General features: G+C 31.6%; 3 protein-coding genes across 4 annotated transcripts; 1 reads left to right on the top strand and 2 right to left on the bottom strand.

The window, feature by feature from the left end:
* Positions 1-1,808: 1,808 nt before the first annotated feature.
* On the bottom strand, positions 1,809-4,391 carry LOC107426233 (transcription factor MYB30). The gene is made up of 3 exons (XM_016036355.4): positions 3,983-4,391; positions 3,730-3,859; positions 1,809-3,201 (listed from the first exon to the last, which is right to left on the bottom strand). The coding sequence occupies exons 1-3, from the start codon at positions 4,113-4,115 to the stop codon at positions 2,208-2,210; spliced, it is 1,257 nt and encodes a 418-aa protein (XP_015891841.3). The 5' UTR covers positions 4,116-4,391; the 3' UTR covers positions 1,809-2,207.
* A 7,218-nt stretch (positions 4,392-11,609) lies between these two features.
* On the top strand, positions 11,610-14,956 carry LOC107426375 (dnaJ protein ERDJ3B). Its single transcript, XM_016036538.4, has 10 exons — positions 11,610-11,925; positions 12,077-12,225; positions 12,358-12,487; positions 12,729-12,843; positions 13,133-13,249; positions 13,504-13,590; positions 14,052-14,111; positions 14,192-14,269; positions 14,383-14,454; positions 14,548-14,956. The coding sequence occupies exons 1-10, from the start codon at positions 11,846-11,848 to the stop codon at positions 14,704-14,706; spliced, it is 1,047 nt and encodes a 348-aa protein (XP_015892024.3). The 5' UTR covers positions 11,610-11,845; the 3' UTR covers positions 14,707-14,956.
* A 300-nt stretch (positions 14,957-15,256) lies between these two features.
* Positions 15,257-17,781, bottom strand: LOC107426376 (transcription initiation factor TFIID subunit 13). Of its 2 annotated transcripts, none has more exons than XM_016036539.4 (6): positions 17,577-17,781; positions 17,008-17,129; positions 16,869-16,906; positions 16,584-16,643; positions 16,416-16,490; positions 15,257-15,582 (listed from the first exon to the last, which is right to left on the bottom strand). In XM_016036539.4, the coding sequence occupies exons 2-6, from the start codon at positions 17,108-17,110 to the stop codon at positions 15,436-15,438; spliced, it is 423 nt and encodes a 140-aa protein (XP_015892025.1). In that variant the 5' UTR covers positions 17,111-17,129; positions 17,577-17,781; the 3' UTR covers positions 15,257-15,435. The 2 variants fall into 2 exon arrangements, with proteins under 2 accessions (XP_015892025.1, XP_015892026.1); XM_016036540.4 differs by lacking the exon at positions 17,577-17,781 and adding an exon at positions 17,393-17,570.
* Positions 17,782-20,049: the final 2,268 nt, after the last annotated feature.

The raw sequence follows: 20,049 nt of genomic DNA, 5'->3' as shown, positions 1-20,049 counted from the left end.
CTACAGCTGGAGTTATGTGTTGTGCACGGAATTCTGTCCCTCCGCACTTTATTTTTTACCATAGCAACAATGCACCACTTTCCATTCAAGGGTCTCAGAACCACCAGCCCAATTCACTATGCTTATAATTATGTAATGCTGCAGTTTTACTAATTTTTTATTTTTTTATTACGTCTTATGTGGGAGTATGAAATTAAAACTAAAAATGTCTGATAAATATTGAAGTAGTCCTTCTTTAGAGTACGCTGGATTAATTAACTCCAGTCCATTCTAGTTTGAAGTAGCAGAGTCGGGGAAACTGTAAATATTTTCTTTGAAATGAACAGCAAAAGTGGCATCTTTTTAATACTAAATAAATGATGACTGCAGCTGGTTTCTGAATTCTGACACAAAATTTTAAACTCAATACAGAATATTGATGTAGACGGGGACAAAATTATTGAACCAGAAAAGTAAGAACTAAAATTCATTACAGGCCATACCAATAATATATTATATACCTGCATTGCCCACTGTGATGTTTGTTTTTGCATAGGGAAAACTTTATGTGCACCTCTCAAATTTCATGAAAATTTATCAACAGATGGGAGCTTGAAAAATTGTCATTTACCTTTTTAAATTTTGAATAATTATTGTTTAGTATCCTAGCAATTGATTTTTGATCAAATTAATTTATAAAAAGTTTATTTTATTCTGAAATTTTGTTTTAACAATAATAAATCTAATAAGAATCTAATTTTTTTCTTTTAAAAATGATAAAGTTTTTTGTTTAGATATTTATTTTAAAATAATAGAGATCCAAAAAATTAAATTTTCATCTAAGAGCTATCATTTTAAAAACTTTAGAAAAAAATAATTTTAGAATTTTTTTAAAATATAAATTTGTCCATAATGTATTATATAATATTAAATTTAATTTTTTATAAATTTTAATTTTTTATTACTCATCAAATATAACGATAAAATAAAAAATTTGATATTTAGAAAACTAATTTCCGATAAACTGAACCTTGAAAATTAATCTCTCTTTAAAATTTAACATTTTTAAACAAAGCATTATATATCAAAATATTCCATCATTTACCATATTGTTGTGTATATTAAAAAAATATATCATTTACTGCAAATTTCATTTATATAATGATAATCAATATAATTAAAAATAATAAATAAATTACAATTTTTAATAGCTACATAAAATCATAATTTTTAATATATATTATCATAGAAATCCATAAAATAAAGTTTTGATATTTATTTTAAAATTAAGGTTGCAAAATACAAACTCAAAAATACATTTACTCTGAAATCAGCTGTAAATGTTGTAAATGAAATGAATTTTTCAAATTTAAAATATACGAGTGATAATTTTTCAAATTTTGAAATAGCAACGAATTTTCATCTTGAAAAGTACAGTTGAAACTCTCACTTTTACATGTGTTTTTAAAAAAAATTATTTGATGTTACTAGTCAAGTATGAAGTTTTTTTTTTTTTTTTTTTTTTTGTGGCCAAAAAGAAATGTATGATGCTATTTATTTTCTTCCCTTGTGTTCGAATTTGTGCCACGCGTAAATTTTGATAGGAAAAAAGAAAAGGAAGAATCTTTTGGTTTTCATAAGGAAGAATCTTTGTGCTCGCTTGCTAGTAATTTGCCGAGACGTATTGATTCAGTTTTCGAAGTTCCAGATTAATTAATTAAGTTTGAAAGCTACACAATATGTTGCATATGCACAGGATACAGAGTAAATAGACACTATAAAGGAATATATTTGTCCTGAATCACCGAACCAAAAAAAAAAAAAAAGCGAAAAAAGAATATTCGACACTCCTAGTTACATTCATACACGTGACCGTCTAACATTTGCCCAAAACGACACCAAGGGAATGGAAATAAGTTGGGATTCGGAGGCTCTCTACCAAGCTAGCTAGCTCACTTACAGCAACCAATTAAATAACTACTAACATATTTATCTCTCGCTGATTAAAATAATCTAGAAGCTAGGCACTAACTATTTCACCAAGCGCAAATGGTAGGCACAAACTAACAATAAAATAAAATTAAAAAAAAAAAAAAAAAGGATTCAAAAACAAACAAAAAAATCTGCCTAGAGTCTCAAATTTCGAACTACGACTTTTTACAAACCAAATTAAAGAGAGAGAGAGAGAGAGAGAGAGAGAGAGAGAGAGAGAGAGAGAGAGAGAGATTTCAAGAAAGAAGCCAAGCAACCATAGCACTCTGTTTCTCAGAGTCCACATCTCCAAATTTAAGAGTTTCTGAGCTATCACTTTCCCACAACCACGACAACATTTTCTCGTTCTCATCGATGTCCTGCTCTTGGACTACACTTTCCCAATCCCAAAAATCAAGACCTACGTGATCATCTAAACCCGAATTCATCGAAGAGCAGGAATACCAGTCTCCTACTTCTCCTATTCCTCCTCCACCATTGGATGAGCTTAAATTCCCACTACTCTCTATCTCCTGATCACTCATTCCCATCTTGTCATTCTGAAACGTCACCCTACTTTCTCTCTCCTCACTTAACCCCACCGCATCAATGCTCTCTTTCTCCTCATTTATAGTCATGTAGACCCCATTTGCTTCCAATAACTCACTGTCCATTATGTCATTAAAACACAGCATCCCATCATCAATGCCTTGTTCTTCATCATATGGTCCTGAAATTTCGTTAATGTTCTTCTCTTTCTCAACGTCGAGGCACAATATTGATGAATTCTCAGTTTCTCCTCCGCCAGCTTCCTCATCAGGTACTTTTTTATTATTATTATTATGATGATGATGATTGTGTTTATCTTCTGAATCTGGGTTCCAAACCATGCACTCGTCCGTATTAGAAACAGACAAGCTCTCGTTGTCTATGGCAGGGGTTTGAGGCAATGGAACTACTTCATTGATTTCAAGATCAGCAACATTGATCTCTGTCGATGATGAAATTACAGGTTCCTTTTGGACGTAGCTTTTGTTCTTCTTCATAGCCCAGCGACTGGTTCTACCACCTTTACGCTTTGTTGGTGGGTTAACGTTGATCTTGGCTAAATCCACGATCGACGGTAGAGATTCATTGCCGATATTGATAGGCTTCCTGAAGGTGTGGATTTTCCTGCTCAAGTGAGAATTCCAATAGTTCTTTATCTCATTGTCGGTTCTTCCTGGCAAATGACTAGCTATCAAAGACCACCTAAACGTCAAACAGAAAACATATTAAAAGGCAGGGAAGACTAAATACTTTTAAAATACTTTTCATAAATAATCAAAATTTATTCCGTAAGACTACGTAAATTGATGGGATTATTCAGTAAAATGCATTTATTGTAAGTTTTTTAAATGGGAATAATACAAACCATTAATTTCGCGTAAGGGAGTACGTTACACGTAAGACTATGTCACAGCATTAAGTTATATATGTTGTCTATTCCACAACCAAATGAAAAGCGAAAATTTATTTTTCTGACGGTGACTCATGAAGGAAGAATCTAGGAGGGAAGGAAAAAATCCAAAAAAAATAAAATGTAACGAAAAATCATGCTGATGGTTGAGGAAGACAGAAACCATTATTGGAGAAAAATATCACCATCATCATCACCTTTAAAGTGGGGCTCCAAGAAAGAGAAAAATCTGGGTAAGCTTTGGGTAATATATGTTTTGGTGGTAGAATCTAGAAAAAGTAGAAAAGTAAAAAAGAGTGAATAATGGTGGACCATCTAACCTGTTACCCAAAGAAGCATGCAACTTTACAATGAGATCCTCCTCTTCAGAAGAAATATTCCCTCTCTTTAAGTCAGCTCTCAAGTAGTTTATCCATCTGAGTCTGCAACTTTTCCCACACCTCAGTAAACCTTTTTTCCATTTTACCAAACCCAAGAGAAAAACACAAAAATAAATAAATAAAAGTGTTAGTAAAAAGTCACCAAATTAAAGTAGAAAAAACAAATTAAAAGACAAAAAATCGATAGGAATACCTGCATTCTTGGGTAATGATCTCCAGGATCCTTCCCCATTGACCTGAATATACTTGATCAAAATCTGATCCTCCTCGGACGTCCATCTTCCTTTCTTGAGGCCAACTTTCTCACAGCATGGAGCTCTCCCCATTCCACGATGCAATGAAAAAAGTGAGAGGGAGTTGTCAATGAGGAGTAGAGAGGGAGATGAGGCGTAGGCCTAGTTGCTGTAGTGGTTTAGTGGTGGCGTGGTCTCAATGAAAAAGAGTTTTTGAGAAAGGTCAATGAGAAAGCGCTTTATAGAGTGTGAATGAAAGGTACAGGAATATTTGTATGGTGGGAGATTGTGCCACGTAGGCTATAAATGAACGGTACAGTCGTGGCTTCTCCACCGTCGAGAAGGTGGTGATGGAGTTTCCATCTCCCACGTTGATGCCCCTCGTACGAACACATCTGCCATGACCATTTTAGCCTGTCTCCTCAAATCTTTGCCTTTATTATCTCCATCTACCTTTCTTCTTTCTTCCCTGTTTTCCTAATCATAGCTATACAAATTGGAGTGCCCCCTTATGAAATTAATAAATTCAATTTACAAAAATGTTTTTTTTTTTTTTGGTGAATCAATTTACAAAAATGCTATTTGTTGTCTAGGGGCACTATAGTATTATATTTCCTAGCTAATATGGAAATCCAACACCTATATTAAATTTTTGTTTTTTTTTTTTTTTAAAAAAAACACGTATATTAAAGTGGAGCACTACTCCGATTGTACCGCAATTTTTTTCTAGCTACTGTATACTATGGGCTGGCCAATGACCATCTTTTGACTCATACAGAATGTTTTCTTACTGAGCGCTCCTTCCCAGTCTGGAATATTTTCAGTCGAATAAACTCAAAATAAATAAATCAATAAAAACTAATATAAAAATTGTTAAAAAAAAAAAAAAAAAAACATGTAAAAACAAAAAGGGTTTCCTATTTGATCAATCCGGGTCATTCTTTCGAAGAGTGACAAAAATATCCACAAATAAATTAAACTCATAATCTTAAAAACAAATAACATTGATCCACATCATATATGTCAAGTTTTCACTTTGTGGCAAATATTATCATATACTCTAATTTTTCCAACGTGGTAATTATCAGCGCCCAAAAAAAAAAAAAAAAAACGTGGTATTTATTCAGCTTATTATTTTCTTACTTCTTTTTTCTCAAGAAAGAAAAAATGTAGTTGACTATCTTAATAATTTCATGGGCCGGATGGTAAAAACAGTCCAAATCATGTACAATTTTTATGACCAGATTTTCACCTCAAACTTAAAAGTTTTGCGCACATCGATGCTCTTTTTTATTTATTTTTTTGGAAAGATCGTTTAATCAGCATTTTTTGTTTTGGGCAAAAAGGGAAATTTGCATATTAATATGTTGACATGTAATTACTGATGACAAATTTGACAAATAATCATGACTTTTCAATTTATGAAATTCAGGGGTAAAAATTTATTGTCTTTGAAACCCATTATTATATCCAGACATCCTCAAAAATTCCTATTTTAAATAATAAAGTAAATCAATGATATTTATTGCTCTATAATTTCTCCAGTCACTTTTCTCACTCTTCAACTTTTATTTTCCCCTAAATATTCTCACTCTTCATCTCTTGAACGCTTTCAATTTCCTATGTATTTAGTTGAAGATTTTCAAATGTTAGGAATTTGTTAATGGCGATTATAAGTTGTTGAAAGAATATAGATTCAAACTGTTATAAATTCAAAAGAGTTATTATAAGCTCAAAGCTTTTTTGAAAGTGCTAAGAAATTGAGTTCTTATCAGAAAAGTGGAGGTTGGAGGGAGATTAATATCACATAGCTGCAGTGGTGTTCCTTTACACGAGAATCTTTTTAATTTTACATAGAATTGAATGTGTTTGTTTGAGATTTTTTTTTTTTTGAGAAATATAATTGAAAAAAAAAAAAATATATATATATATATATATAACAATGAATAATATTAATTTTTTACTTGAAATATAAATTTTTAAAGTGTTTGGATACGGGGATAAAATTTATAAGGGTTTAAAGACAATCAATTTCTACTGTTAAATTAGATAAATTGAAATGTTAAAATTGTTTGTCAAAAAAAGTTCTAATTTTAATGTATGCTCACCATAAATGTGCCATCAACAGTCTCGCGGATTTAAAAAAAATAAAATCGCAGAAAAATTTTGGTTTTTCATATGTTCAATTATTAATTCGACACTAATGGTGGTTAGCAGTTGTTTGTTTAATTAATAATTCCTTTGTTTTCTTTTGGGGAAAGTTTAATAAAATATTTCCACATCCCATGTTCTGCATTGTACAATTTTTACGTCGCCGTATTTCAATTGTCATTCAAAATCAAAAGGCATAAAGCTGACTCTTAATGCTCTTACCTTTATGTGCGTGTGTGTGTGTGTGTGTGTGTCTCTCTCTCTCTCTCTCTCTCTATATATATATATATATTTTTTTTTTATTCACTTTTTTAGACTTTTTTTTAAATCAATTTCTTCGGACTTTTTTTTCTTTTTTTAATCATTTTTTTCATACACTTTTGGCTATATTTAATGCATTGCACAGTGATAATTAATGTTCGAAGAAATAAATAACGTTGTTAATATGGGCCTTATGATCTTAAAATCCACCCAAAAAAATTACAAATAAAAAAAGGAACAGTTTGATTTGTAAAACCGAGCAGATGTTTCTTCAAAGTTTTTTTTTTTTTTTTTAATTTTATTTAGCAGCTTGCCAGCGTGTGCGAGGAACTTGAGAGGCTAAGGTAACTAATTAATTGGCAGGCGTTGGGCATTGAGAGCAGGAAACCAAGGGGTGTCTTTCTTTCCCACATTAAATACATTTACTTTTTATATTTGACAAAGAGCACAGAGACAACTTCAAGAGATGAAAAAATATGGAGCAATATGAATTTATAAAATTAATAAAACTTCTATTAAAAGCGCAATAAATACGAAATAAATACAAGGAATGGAGAACTTTCACCAAAAAATAAAAAAACACCACTGGCAATGGAGATTGAAGTTGGTCCACTTGCAATCAAATAAAAACAAAATAATTAAATTCAACCACCTCATTTATTGTTACAAATGGACACATGGAGCTGCTGAAGAAGACGTAATAGACAGTGACACCCGATGATTAGACATCTTGTATTATAACGATCAACTAATAAAAATATCTACAAGATTCTTTAAAAATAAAAAATATATTTTATATAATAAAAATTATTTTTTATCATATTTTTTATTTTTATTTCTTATTCATTTTTTTTATTTTTAACAATAAATATTTTTAAATATATTAATATAATATAATAATTTAAAAATTTATTAAACATCAAATAATATTAATATAATATTAAAAATAAATAATATTTATGACTTTCTAAATTTGAAAAGCCAATTCATTCTATATTTTAAGAAATTAAAATATAAAATGGATTAAAATTAATTTTTAAAAATAAATAACATATAGTAGAAGAAGAATTTCTTAAGAATGCTATAAATGTTTTAGCAAAAGAATATATATATATATAATAAATGGATTTTATTATAAAAAAAAAAATCAATAGCGATTATTTATTTGAAAATATGTTCTATTTTTTTAAAATAAATTTATAATGACTTTAACGCCAGAGTTTGAATCAAAACCTAAAAGCATGTCCAATAGAATATTTATTAGCTTTGCCCATGTAAAAAAAAAAATTACCACATCAAATACATAGATAATCCATTAAAAATAATTTATCCAATGATGTTGTATAAAAAATCTATTAAAATGAGGTGACAATAAAATAAAAAATAAATAAAACCTTGTAAAAGATCTGTTAGATAGTATAAATCATATATTCAACTTATTCTCTTTTATTATCAATTCATAACTTTTTTTCTCTTTTCGTATACCAATTCATTTCATTTTAAATTTTAAATAAAATTCATTAGTAAAGAAATTTAAATAGACATTATTTATTGATAAATATTATACCATTTAAGTTTCAACATCTTCCAAATCTTTTGACACATAATCTCTAATTGAGAAACCATTGAAAATGCTATAAGGCCATCACAACTGAAAGTATGTTTTGCTAATCTTACTTTCTACTTATTTGAAAAATTACTTTTTAATTATTATTTCTCTTAGTATATAAATTTTATATTTTTACATACAAATATCATATATGTGTCACTACTCACCTTATTAAAGGAATATATTAGTTCAATTCAATTGATTTTTTGTATTTTTTTATAAATTAAACCAAACCAAACTGATAGGATAAACAGACTAGATTGACTATCATCGATTTGGTTTGATCATTTATTATATTATTATTTTTAATAAATTAAATTTATTATTATTAATATCTTAAATTAAATCATTTAAAAACATACAATATATTAAAAATATAATTATTTATAATACAAAATTTTAAAAAATTATACATTTTGATTCGGTTTAATTTGAATTAACAATTATCCAAATAGAATAAGATTCGTTCGGTTTAGATTGATTGGTACCCACTACTAATTCTTACATGCATTGTGCAAGAGCATGTCCTATGTTTTATGTCTTGGGTAGGGAATATAACATAAATTGCACAGTTGCAAGACACTTTTTTTTTTTTTTTTTTTTTTTTTTTTTGGGAGCAATGCCCTTGGTCAAAATGAGAAACAAAAAGCCCACTTATTTTTAAAAGTTAAAATTTTGCCCAAGTTGTTGGAAGCGATTCTACAGCTCCAAACACATGGCGAATTCGTACAATGCTATAATATATAATTTGTCAATAGAATATTGCTAAATTACACAGAGAGACCCCCCCTCTTCTTACGAGTTTTCCTTTTCATGCATGTGCTAAAATAGAGAACCGCCTTTAAGGGGTTCGGTGAGAGGTTTGTCTATTTAATGGGTTTATGTGGAGGCAAATATTGGAGTGAGGGACTGAGCGGGGGTAAAATAAATGACAAAACGACACTCAACCTTGTGGAAATATGGTCTGTGTGATTTGTGACAGTTCCCGTATGAAATTACTAATTTGTATATTAACTTCTCACATACGGTCAGTCTTTTTCAGTAACTTCATAGTCAATGAAATGGCCGTATGGCGATTTTGTATTTTTATAATCTCTGCCGTCTTTTAACAAATCCACCAACCCTTTTCAGTGTTCATGAAAATACTATAATTTGAGAAAAACCGCATCCACTCAGACTAGCAATGGAACACAACCACTAAGAATGCTGATAGACTGCAAATTAAGAGTGTATCATTTCCTTAGAACTGTTTTTTGAACAAACAAATTTTATTTTTTTTCCTGTAAAATTCGATAAATAACAAATTTTGGATTTCAGCAATAACAAAGATTGAATATTCCAGGGTCTTCAAATTTTAATATAATGTTGAAGTACCACTTTGTTAAGAAAGCTATAATGGTTTGATTTATTATGGATATGGAGAAGCAAGAAGGCCATTATTTGCAGATTTTTTTTTTTTTTTAAATGTTTCGAATTGAAATGGGGGCAGATTCACATTTAGAGAGAAAAATCTTATAAATGAAAATTAATTAGGTGAACTTTTTTCCTGGAGATGATGTAATTAGAGTTAATTAATGATAGGTGTACGGTTTAAGTTGAACTCCGCGTTGTCGGAAATGTAGGAACTGCTGATGTTCATTTTTGAATATGGGACAACGAGTCCTTGGTTTCACCATCACGAGTTCCTTGCCTGGTCTTCTTTCATTTCAGATTCCGGCAATTAACTTGATTATAGGCTTGGCCTTTAGAGAGCATTAATCGAAGCTGAATTATTTGGTCATAATAAATCTGGTAAAGATCTCAATCAACTTTTTCTTATCAGATTTTGTGATAAATGGGAAACCATCTGGCGTGTATACGAAAATCACATTTTTAAGGAAGATATTAAATTGAAGATTGAAAAAAAAAATTTTTTGATAGCTGAATTTCATTACTTGTTTGTAATTGTGAAAAATACGTTGCTTGTTTAAAAAGAAAAGGAAAAGTGTTTTTTAATCTCCAATCTAAACTTCAACAGGTCCTGGAGTACTATTCATTTTCGTGTAATCGAATCAACTGAAATCACAAGCATCTTAAAATATGCAATTCATTGTACGCAACCAAAGTCATTCTGATAATGTTCAAGATTTCACTTGTTGAAGTTGTTGTTTTCTGAGATTGAGTGTTTTGGGTTCAGCATAAAAAATAAATAAATAAAAAAAAGTGGTGTTTTGGAAGGATTATCTTCGATCATAATGATACGTACCAAATGGTCAACGTCCCTCATTGAGTTAATATTTAGAATAATAGAATTATATCAGAATATATTTTCCTAATATAACGAAGCTTTTTTTTCTTTTCTTTTTTCCAATTATATCAGAATATATTTTCCTATTATCAATTGATAACGAAGCATTTTTTTTTTTTTTAATGTCAAAGTTGAAACGATTTAAACTCTAATTAATCTATAAAAGAAATAACATTTTTATTTGTTGGGGTTAATTAATAACAGAGTATAAATCCCAAACAAAAACCATCTACACAAAAACCTTCCAACGGGAACAACCCGCACAATCAGCAAGCATCACCGGAGCTTTTCTAAAATAATGGATTCTTGGTACTAAAACGGAGATCATACAGCTAGCACAGAAAGCAACTAACTTGTTACTCTCCATATACACTTGATTAACAATGACCTCCCAATCACTACTTAAAATTTCTTTCCAATAATCCACAATATAAAAGTAATGATGAAAGGAATTAATATTCCCATGAATCCAATCCACAACTATATTATTGTTTTACTATTAGGTTATTTCCATAGACAATATGAACATTGAAAAAGAGTAATGAAATTCGTCATGTTCCCTTATATGATAGCCCCTTGAAGATTTGATCTCTACTTTGTTTTTTTTTTTTTGGGAATAAAAATCGAGGATACGTGTTTTATAGTTTTCTCTCCCACAAAACCAACTCTTATACCATCTCTAATTTATGAATTCAAAACCCTTTAAAGGTTGGACTAATTTGACATAAGACAAGACTTTAGTGGACAATATGTAGAATTTTTTAATCAGAGGTTAAAGTGTAGAATGTGTTTTTGATTAGCGGGTGAAATGCTTTAACCCCGTTTTTCTTTTGTTGTTGGATTATTGAGCAGCTAACAGAGTTTGCTTAGATACCATCATATCATGTCAATGGCATCCCTTGTTAATTTATTTTATATGGTTTGGGCTTTTAATAACCAAATTCACCATGTTATAATGTGGTGGAGCCCCAATCTCAATGGCCATATTGGGCCTCATTTTGGTTACTTTTTATAGGCCCATTTCGTAGGCGGAAATTGCGCGAGATCTTCTTAAGGAGGAGCAATGAAGTGACGCCGTTTAGAGCTCTCCCCTCAAATACGCCCAACTCCGAGTTTGCCTCCACTTGCAGGAAACTAAACTGGGGACGCGCAAAATCCACGTGGCTTTTAACAATTGGTTGGAACAACCACAGGTTCGCGCTGATTGGTTGATATGAAGGAGAAACACGTTGCAAATCATAGTCACAGAGTCAGTCAATCCCCTTCGACCCCACTCGTGAAACAAAACATCACGCCCAGGTCTGGGGGAAGAGTTGGAGTCCGAAACCAGCCAGAGAGCATCAAAAGGAGAAAGAAAAAAGAAAAAAGATAATCCGAGTATTCGGTTTCTTTAGAGATTATACATTATTTATTTTCTCGGTAACCAAGCAGAGAGAAAAACTGATATCAGGAAGCCCTAGAGCTGAGCTGCAGCACTTCCGGGGAGATCCTGACTCTCTCCTGATCTGAGCGCCCATGTCTCCAATGGCGCATCGAAGAACAAAGCTACTTTTCCTATTCTACGCTCTGTTCTGCGCCCTTCCCGCCATTGCAGGGTATGCTTTTCTCACTGAATTTTTCTCCAATTCGAATGCCGCTAATCATGACTATACATATATATATATATATATTGCATATGAACAATTTTTTTCGTTTGTTTTTTTTTTTTTTTCAATTTTTATTTTGTATTATATGAATTTGTTGCAGAAAGAGCTATTATGATGTACTACAAGTGCCGAAAGGAGCCTCAGATGAGCAGATCAAGAGAGCTTACAGGAAGCTTGCGTTAAAGTACCATCCGGATAAGAATCCGGGAAACGAAGAAGCTAATAAGCGATTCGCAGACATTAACAATGGTATGTAATGGTTTATTTGCTCATTTTGTTCATTGTTTATTGCTCAGTTTTTATTTTATTGTGTTGCAAGGAAATTAATGTTTTTTTTTTTTTTTAAAAAAATATATATATTTACAAATTTTGATTAAATAGCATACGAGGTGCTTTCGGATAGCGAGAAGAGGAGCATATATGATAGGTATGGGGAAGATGGTCTCAAACAGCACGCCGCTAATGGAGGCAGAGGGGGAATGGGGATGAACATCAATGATATCTTTTCCCAGTAAGTTTGATCCTTTGTAGCATAATTTTTTTTAATTTTTTTTTTTTCCAATTGGTTTTCTGTTAGATGCAATAAAAATATGCAACTGAAAATTAGAATGTTTGGAACTGAAATAACAAATGCCTGGCTACGGAGCAGCACTATATTTAACACGGCATAGGAGGTTCATTTACTTTTGTCATTGTAATGGCATCTCATTGTTATGTCTGTCTTAAACTTAAAAATGTGGAACTTCTTTTAGATTTTTTGGTGGAGGTGGTGGTGAAGAAGAAGAAGAGAAAATTGCAAAAGGTGATGATGTAGTTGTCGAACTGGATGCCTCACTGGAAGATTTATACATGGGAGGTTCATTGAAGGTATGACTAAGGTCTAGCTATATAATTTGACCTTACTTGCTTAACCAATACAAATATTTGACTCCTACTTCAAGTTATTTGTTCTTTTGCATGTGTTGATGTCAGAATTAATGTCTAGTGGATTAAATTATTTTTGGATTGAACATTGATGGTAACTTAACAATTCTAAATGAAGAAAAACAAAATGGATGTCAATAAGTTGGTATCTCTTCATTTCTTTCATGTTGTTGGATAGTTCCTTGTTATGTTGGTTGCTTCATTATGTGAGCCTTCTTGTGGACACTGTCAGGTTTGGAGAGAAAAGAATGTTTTAAAGCCAGCACCAGGCAAGAGACGTTGCAACTGTAGAAATGAAGTCTATCACCGGCAAATTGGTCCGGGGATGTTCCAACAGATGACAGAACAGGTTCATACACTTTCACCAACATGTGTTGTAATTTTTTACCTTTTTTTTTTCCTTGAAAGGACAGATATGTCATTGGGCTGCGTATTTAGTATATTCTGTCAATTGGTGACGCTGTTGATTCCTTTTTCTTTAAAAAGAAGAGGGGGGGGGGAGAGGGGGGGAAGGGGTGGAGTGCAATTTTTGATAATTTGAATTCCTTTTTCGTTATGCCTCGGTTGCTTTTTAATGTTTTCTGTTTTGCTATGTAATTTCAGGTCTGCGAACAATGCCAAAATGTCAAGTTTGAAAGGGAGGGATATTTCATTACTGTAGATATTGAAAAAGGGATGCCAGATGGAGAAGTAAGCTTCAATCTTTTAAATTTGTAATTATGAATTTCTGAGCATTATGGTAATTTTTCATCATTAGTTGCTTGGTTTTGTTAAAAATGCATCTCTTGCAATGGTGCATATATGTTTGTAATATCATCTCCATGTTTTCATGTATGTATGTCATAGCAAAAACCAGATTTTAAATATTTTGGATACTGAATTTTTGACTGCTTAAGAAGTTCCAATTTAAAGTTTTAAAATGTACGAATAATAGAGCAGTCTCTTTGGCCCATTAGTATTTTGTTAGGATGTCGACAAAAGTTTTAGCATATTTGTTCCCCAAGAACGGAAAGTAATACGATAGCTGCTTATTCTCTCTCTCTCTCTCTCTCTATTGTGGCAAAATTTGTCATTTAGCTTCCTCTATTTTGTACTACTGGTATTTTATGTTATATCTGAGAGTTCTAGAGTGATCTATGGTTCTATTTCAGGAAATTGTTTTCTATGAAGATGGTGAGCCTATAATAGATGGAGAACCTGGAGATTTGAAGGTTAGTTCTTTAACCTTGCTATAGTTTTTAGTTGTGGTATTTAGTTTGTGCTGATAGTAAGTGCCTCATTTTAATTGCAGTTCCGCATCCGCACAGCACCCCATGACCTCTTCAAAAGGGAGGGCAATAACTTGCATACAACCGTGACAATAACTCTGGTAAGTAGAACATTGTTTTATGGAAGTCGGTTCTTGTAGATGAGAGTTTATTCAGCCATTTAAACTTTATGGTACAACAAAGATCTAGTAATAAAACCTTTTATTCTTTACAGGTTCAAGCTCTTGTTGGTTTTGAAAAGACCATTAAACACCTTGATGATCATTTAGTGGACATCAGTACCAAGGTAGGCTTGAAAATATATCCTCTCTAGCTTCTCCCATATTTCTGGCAATTACTTCTCTTCTTTTTATCTGATATTTGCTACATGATCACACAGGGAATTACGAAGCCGAAGGAAGTGAGAAAGTTCAAAGGAGAAGGGATGCCTTTGCATCTTAGCAAAAAGAAAGGAGATCTGTATGTCACATTTGAGGTTTTATTCCCCAGCTCACTAACAGAGGACCAGAAGAAAAAGATCCAGGAAATTCTTGGTTAGGATAGGATGTTAGGTTAAATATTTTTGTTGGGTTCAGAAATATGTTCCCTTTGTAACATGATGAGAACATTACTACATTTGAACAAGCCCTGAGGCATTACGCCTATACCATTTTTCCCGTTTTGTTAACAAGTATTGCCTTGATACAACGTATCTTTTTTTTTTTGTAAACCTTTCGATGTCCCACGATTTGTTCTACTTCTCCATTAGTCCAATTCGATCCGTATTGACAGACGGATGATTTTCTTTCTTTTTTTCTTTTTGTTTTTTCTTCCTCGTGGTGGTGGGATAAATGATGGTTATTTCCTATTTTTTGGGTGAAGAATTCGGGTCCTAAAAGTGGGATTCAACACATGAATCTTGGATGGGCTAATTCGACTTGATATAACAAATACCTTCCTATAATCCTTATTGGGAATTTTCATTTCACACTGGTGTTTCTACTAATTATCACCGCCAGTAACAATAGTTCTTTCTGAGACTGTCCTCATACAGAAGTCTTTACTTGAGTTTTATCGTGATTCTTCAATAATCGAAGTCCTTCATTAAATTGTATAACCACTCGTTTTATTTATTTTAGACACACAAATTATGGTCCTCTTGTTAAGAGGTGAAAAAGAGCAAATTTTCAAATCAGTTCTCATTTATGATTTACATTGCAACAAGAACAAAATTAAAATAGCGTCATCAAAAGGAATTTACAAGAATATACAAGTTAAAATACTAATTCTATCCCTCTGTTGGACCCAGTTTCTCTTCATCTGCCTCAAAAGCCTTCCTAAGCTTCTCTTCATCTGTCTCAAAAGCCTTCCTTGCTTGTTTGAGCTCCTCATTCATAGATAGTAACTCGTTACACCGGTTAAGTTTTGGCAAGTCCTGGCAGATTAAACACATAGGTGTTATTCTATTGTCCAGCAAAAAAAGAAACCCCATAATCATGAACAAAATTAGTAATTGATTTTACTGCATCTCTTCTTCTGTTTTTTTATTATTAGGATTACTTTTAACTTTCTCACATTTAGAGGACAGTGGATATTGCCACTAAGCTGTTCAGATAAATACTTTACTGCATCTCTCTCGAAACACCAAAACCCATAGAACAAAATACACTTTGACTATAACTTCAAAGGAAACTTGCCCACCAAAAAGGAAATATTCCTTACAAAGTTCTAGAAGCAAACTATTATTAAGCAACTCTCTACTATGGAGGAGGACAAAACAAATACTAAATCTCAGAAAAACTATATTAAAAATAAATAGCATAGTGCAACAAACTATCTTTAAAGCTTAATTCTTGTCCTTCTTTTGACAGTTTTTCGGTGAAGGACCTGCCGTTACCTTTGTTTAATTTGCTTTTGAAAGACATTGATCGTATGTAATCCTCCCTAGGGGAGGGCTTCTTGTGCTTTAATGCAATCATTATTACCCACAAAAAATTAAAGGTGCGCCAAAGTTTGTGGATGAAGACATGGAATCTATATACAAAAAATACCATTAAAAATATGGGATAAAATGAGACCATCAGGTCAACCACATAAGTGAGCTTAACAACAAGCATAGAGAACTTATAGGTTGGTGATATAAAGTTCAGAATTGATTGCAAGCTTAAAATGGTACAAACCATGTATAAAGATCCATTAAGGGAAAAAAAGAAAATCTTCTTCTATACAGCAAAACATACAATTGGAACCACTATTACAGGTATATACCTTGCGGATTTGATAAAGAAAATCCTCAACAGATAGCTTTCCTCTCTTTGAACCAATATCTTGGGCTTTATAGACCTGTAAAAAGATTACAACAGCAGGTATTATATAATACCCCCATATAAGTTACTAAGCATAGCAAGAACACATCTTCCTCAAAGAAAATCTTACCAAATCTGTGATATATTCCACAACTATGTCCTCCATAAGTGCCACGCTTTCTGGAAGTGGCTAATAACACAAAACAAAAAACGTGTTAATATCTAAAGCTGAAACAGTTGTACGGCTTAAAGGTGGAACACTATGAGGAATTAAACTTTAATTCATTCAAGTCCAATATTTCAACTGCCGAACTTTATGTGTAGCATAAAAATAAAATATTAAATAAACAAACTTCCAATAACCAGACTAATAAAATTTGATGGTTTTTTCAAAAATCAGGGTAGTGCAACTTACATTAGGATCATCCCCAAAACCATACATCATATGCTGCACTGTAGACAACAGGGAAACACAAAAGCAATTAGAAGCATATATTCTCTCTCTCTCTCTCTCACACACACACATACACACACACACACACATATGAACTTACATTCTTTCTGAAAGACTCCTCGCTTCCGCTTAAACGAAGTTTCTGATAGCTGTGAGATTCCAGCTCTTGGCTTTGACGAAGGTCCCGTAGAAGGGTTGCTCATCTTCTAACCCAACAACCAACTTCCAATATGTTCCAAAATCAAATATTAATCAACGAGTAAAAACACATGACTAAACTCAACCCCACAAACCATATGTTACATAGAATGAAAACCGTGAAAACTCAATTTTTCTCGAAAAGGAAAAAACATGATTAATTATCACTAAAATAAAATTAAAAAATAAAAAATGGTTTGGACGGTAGGAAAAAGTTGAAATTAAAAAATTGCATTCGTTTAAATAACTGAGAAGAACAAATATTCAAGCAAAAATTCATTACTAACCCTTCCTTAAAAATTCATTATCAGCCCTTGCCTGATAATAAGCCCCCCACAAATTAACCAGTTTAATCACAATTTTCTAACATAATTCCTCGGCCTCGACTATAAAACCCTATCCAGTCCACCAAACAATGAAAAGATTTACTTTTGATGAGACTATCTCTCTTTGAGGCGAACGGAAAATTACCTCAGACCAAACTTCTGGTTGTTCGAAATATATGAAGCAAGGTATACTCAAATCAGCTCCTTAAACTGCACCGACTTTTCTTTACCAACAAAACAAAAAAAACGCACCGGCTTTTTTTATTACTAAGGGGGAAATTTTTTTTAAATATATATGTATATATAGCTATATCGGGTTTCTTATTTTTTTCTTATGTTTAATTCTCAAATAAATAATACAAATTGACAAACACAATATGTTAAATGAATAAATCATATTTTTTATAGATATTTCTTTTGTTTTCCTATATAATTATATGTGAATATATCAACTTTATGGAAAACCGTTTTAATTATCTCGTCTTAACTTATTTTTCCCGTTAGTTTCTTCCCGGTCCGGCCCACACAAACGTGGACTAGTTACGACCCAAACCCAATAGACAGTAAATGGGACCGAAAAGCGACCCAGAGATTGAGAAAGTTTCAGTGGAAATATTTGTAGCATTTAATTGAGCTATTTCCTGAATTATTGGTCGCCCTCCGTTCAAAATGAGTTAAAATTATTGAAACTGAATTTTTTTTTTCCCTTTTTTTAATGGAAAAATAGTTTGTATTTATGTATATATTTTGAAATTCTAACCATAGCGTCTGTACATATATTTTATCGATATCGCGATATTTCTTAATTACTTAAAATTGTTCCTTTATTTGGTATCTAGTTTTTTTTAACAAATTATACACTAAATACTTTATATCGAATAAGACTGCAGATATTTACTAATTTATTAAATGCATCTATCAATATGATATGGTATAATAATATATTTTTATTTTATTTGTTGAAATATACAATGAGATAAGTAAATTTGTTTAAATAAAAATGTAATTAAATGTGAATCAATAATATAATTCTAACATTTATCACTTGGTAAAAGAAAAAAAAGAATATACACGTATCATTTAGTAAACTTCTCAGAAAATTAATCGATACCTCTAATTTATTATATTTTATAATCCATCCATTTGTCATTTATTTGGGGGACCTAATAACCAACTACTACTGAATTTCCAATTCATATTTATGAGTGAAAAATTTTATGAACTTGGTGAGGTTTTGGTCCACTCAACTTCCACCTACTTTGGAACGCTCCTAAATCTTAGATCGAGAAGTTTGTGGGTTGCCTCACCCACTTAAGTCACCAAAAATCTGTTGCACATTTAGGTCGTCTTTGACTAACAGAGTTCCTGTTTAAAATACAAACTTTAAGACTTTAGATAGAAATAGGGGAAATAACCCAAAAAAAAAAAAAATATATATATATATATATAGAAATAAAAAAAAAACAATAATAATAATGCTTTTTTCCACTACTAGTGCTAAAATTGAAAATCCCTCTTAATTAAAAAATTATTATTTATCACCATTAATAAATTTTTGATTGTTTGTGCAATCTAATTGGAAATTTTGATGTTGCTCAAAATTATTTGTATGTACCATATGTATATTTTTCCACGAGTGACAAAGTGTGTTCCAAACAACATTGATAAATACAAATGAAGGCATTAAATATTTTTATGAATTTTGGAATCATAAGATAAAAGTATTAACTGAATTTCACGTTATAAATAATTCCGCATATTATCATGAATTATTTAAATTTTAACAAATATGATAATTTTCCACCGTTATTGAAGAGATCCATTCTTCTTGTAATAATAAAGGGAAAAAATCCATAATTTCATTATTTAATTCGTAGAGAACAATAATTTTCTTATTGAAATTAAAAGTAAAACGAGATATGCTTCTCACGTCCACGTTTTCTGATCATGAGTTCAAAAGGCATCACCGTCATTTACAAAATATAAATTACTGTAACAGAGAAAAAGGAAAAAAAACAGAAAAAGAAAAACAAAGGGTTTTGTGATGATAATCCAAATGCATTCGTACATCTCTTTAATTTTTCATTTTATTTTATTTCTTAAATAGGAAAATCACCCTGTTTTGTTGCGAAGAAATGTATAAATATAAATATAGATAAGGATATAATAATTGAAATTTACATCACATTTTAAGATGATTTTGATATCCAATTACGTGCGAGCTAATATTTACCTGTCTAATTACCTGAAAGGACAGCTGTTGCCTTTGAATGGAGAGTATCACAATTTAGCATAGCCGAGCGAGTGCAAAATCTGCCAAAGAGACGAATATTCAGAAAGATAGGATGAACAACTTAAGGGACACGTCAGTGGGATTTGTCATATATAGTTCATCTGTATCCCTGACGTGGCGGTCTTCAGATACTTTATGAAACGCTGTCAGGAAGAGTGGGACCCCCACGCGCTTTCGTACGAAATTAGTGCTTTATGCAAACCCGACACGGGCTTACCCTGCCACGTGAGAGTGAGAGAGATCGAGATTCCAAAAAGAACAAATTCGAATCGAAACGCCGGCGTTTAGATAGAGCCCCAAATTAGAGAAAAGGGCAAATGAAGGT

Source organism: Ziziphus jujuba, chromosome 9 (genome assembly GCF_031755915.1).
Source record: "Ziziphus jujuba cultivar Dongzao chromosome 9, ASM3175591v1".
NCBI lineage: Eukaryota > Viridiplantae > Streptophyta > Magnoliopsida > Rosales > Rhamnaceae > Ziziphus > Ziziphus jujuba.
The sequence above is the reverse complement of the archived record's forward strand: the minus strand, read 5'-3'. Positions and strand labels throughout refer to the sequence as shown.

What these genes read in the sequence shown, in the direction of transcription:
- LOC107426233 (XM_016036355.4), bottom strand. Translation starts at nt 4,115, where the DNA reads ATGGGGAGAGCTCCATGCTGTGAGAAAGTTGGCCTCAAGAAAGGAAGA. An exon ending in ATCATTACCCAAGAATGCAG is followed by an intron (nt 3,860 to 3,982) that starts GTATTCCTATCG and finishes AATGGAAAAAAG; the next exon opens with GTTTACTGAGGTGTGGGAAA. An exon ending in CATGCTTCTTTGGGTAACAG is followed by an intron (nt 3,202 to 3,729) that starts GTTAGATGGTCC and finishes TTTGACGTTTAG; the next exon opens with GTGGTCTTTGATAGCTAGTC.
- LOC107426375 (XM_016036538.4), top strand. Translation starts at nt 11,846, where the DNA reads ATGTCTCCAATGGCGCATCGAAGAACAAAGCTACTTTTCCTATTCTAC. An exon ending in ACATGGGAGGTTCATTGAAG is followed by an intron (nt 12,844 to 13,132) that starts GTATGACTAAGG and finishes GGACACTGTCAG; the next exon opens with GTTTGGAGAGAAAAGAATGT. An exon ending in GAGAACCTGGAGATTTGAAG is followed by an intron (nt 14,112 to 14,191) that starts GTTAGTTCTTTA and finishes TTTTAATTGCAG; the next exon opens with TTCCGCATCCGCACAGCACC.
- LOC107426376 (XM_016036539.4), bottom strand. Translation starts at nt 17,110, where the DNA reads ATGAGCAACCCTTCTACGGGACCTTCGTCAAAGCCAAGAGCTGGAATC. An exon ending in TGGAATATATCACAGATTTG is followed by an intron (nt 16,491 to 16,583) that starts GTAAGATTTTCT and finishes ATCTTTTTACAG; the next exon opens with GTCTATAAAGCCCAAGATAT. An exon ending in TTCTTTATCAAATCCGCAAG is followed by an intron (nt 15,583 to 16,415) that starts GTATATACCTGT and finishes TTAATCTGCCAG; the next exon opens with GACTTGCCAAAACTTAACCG.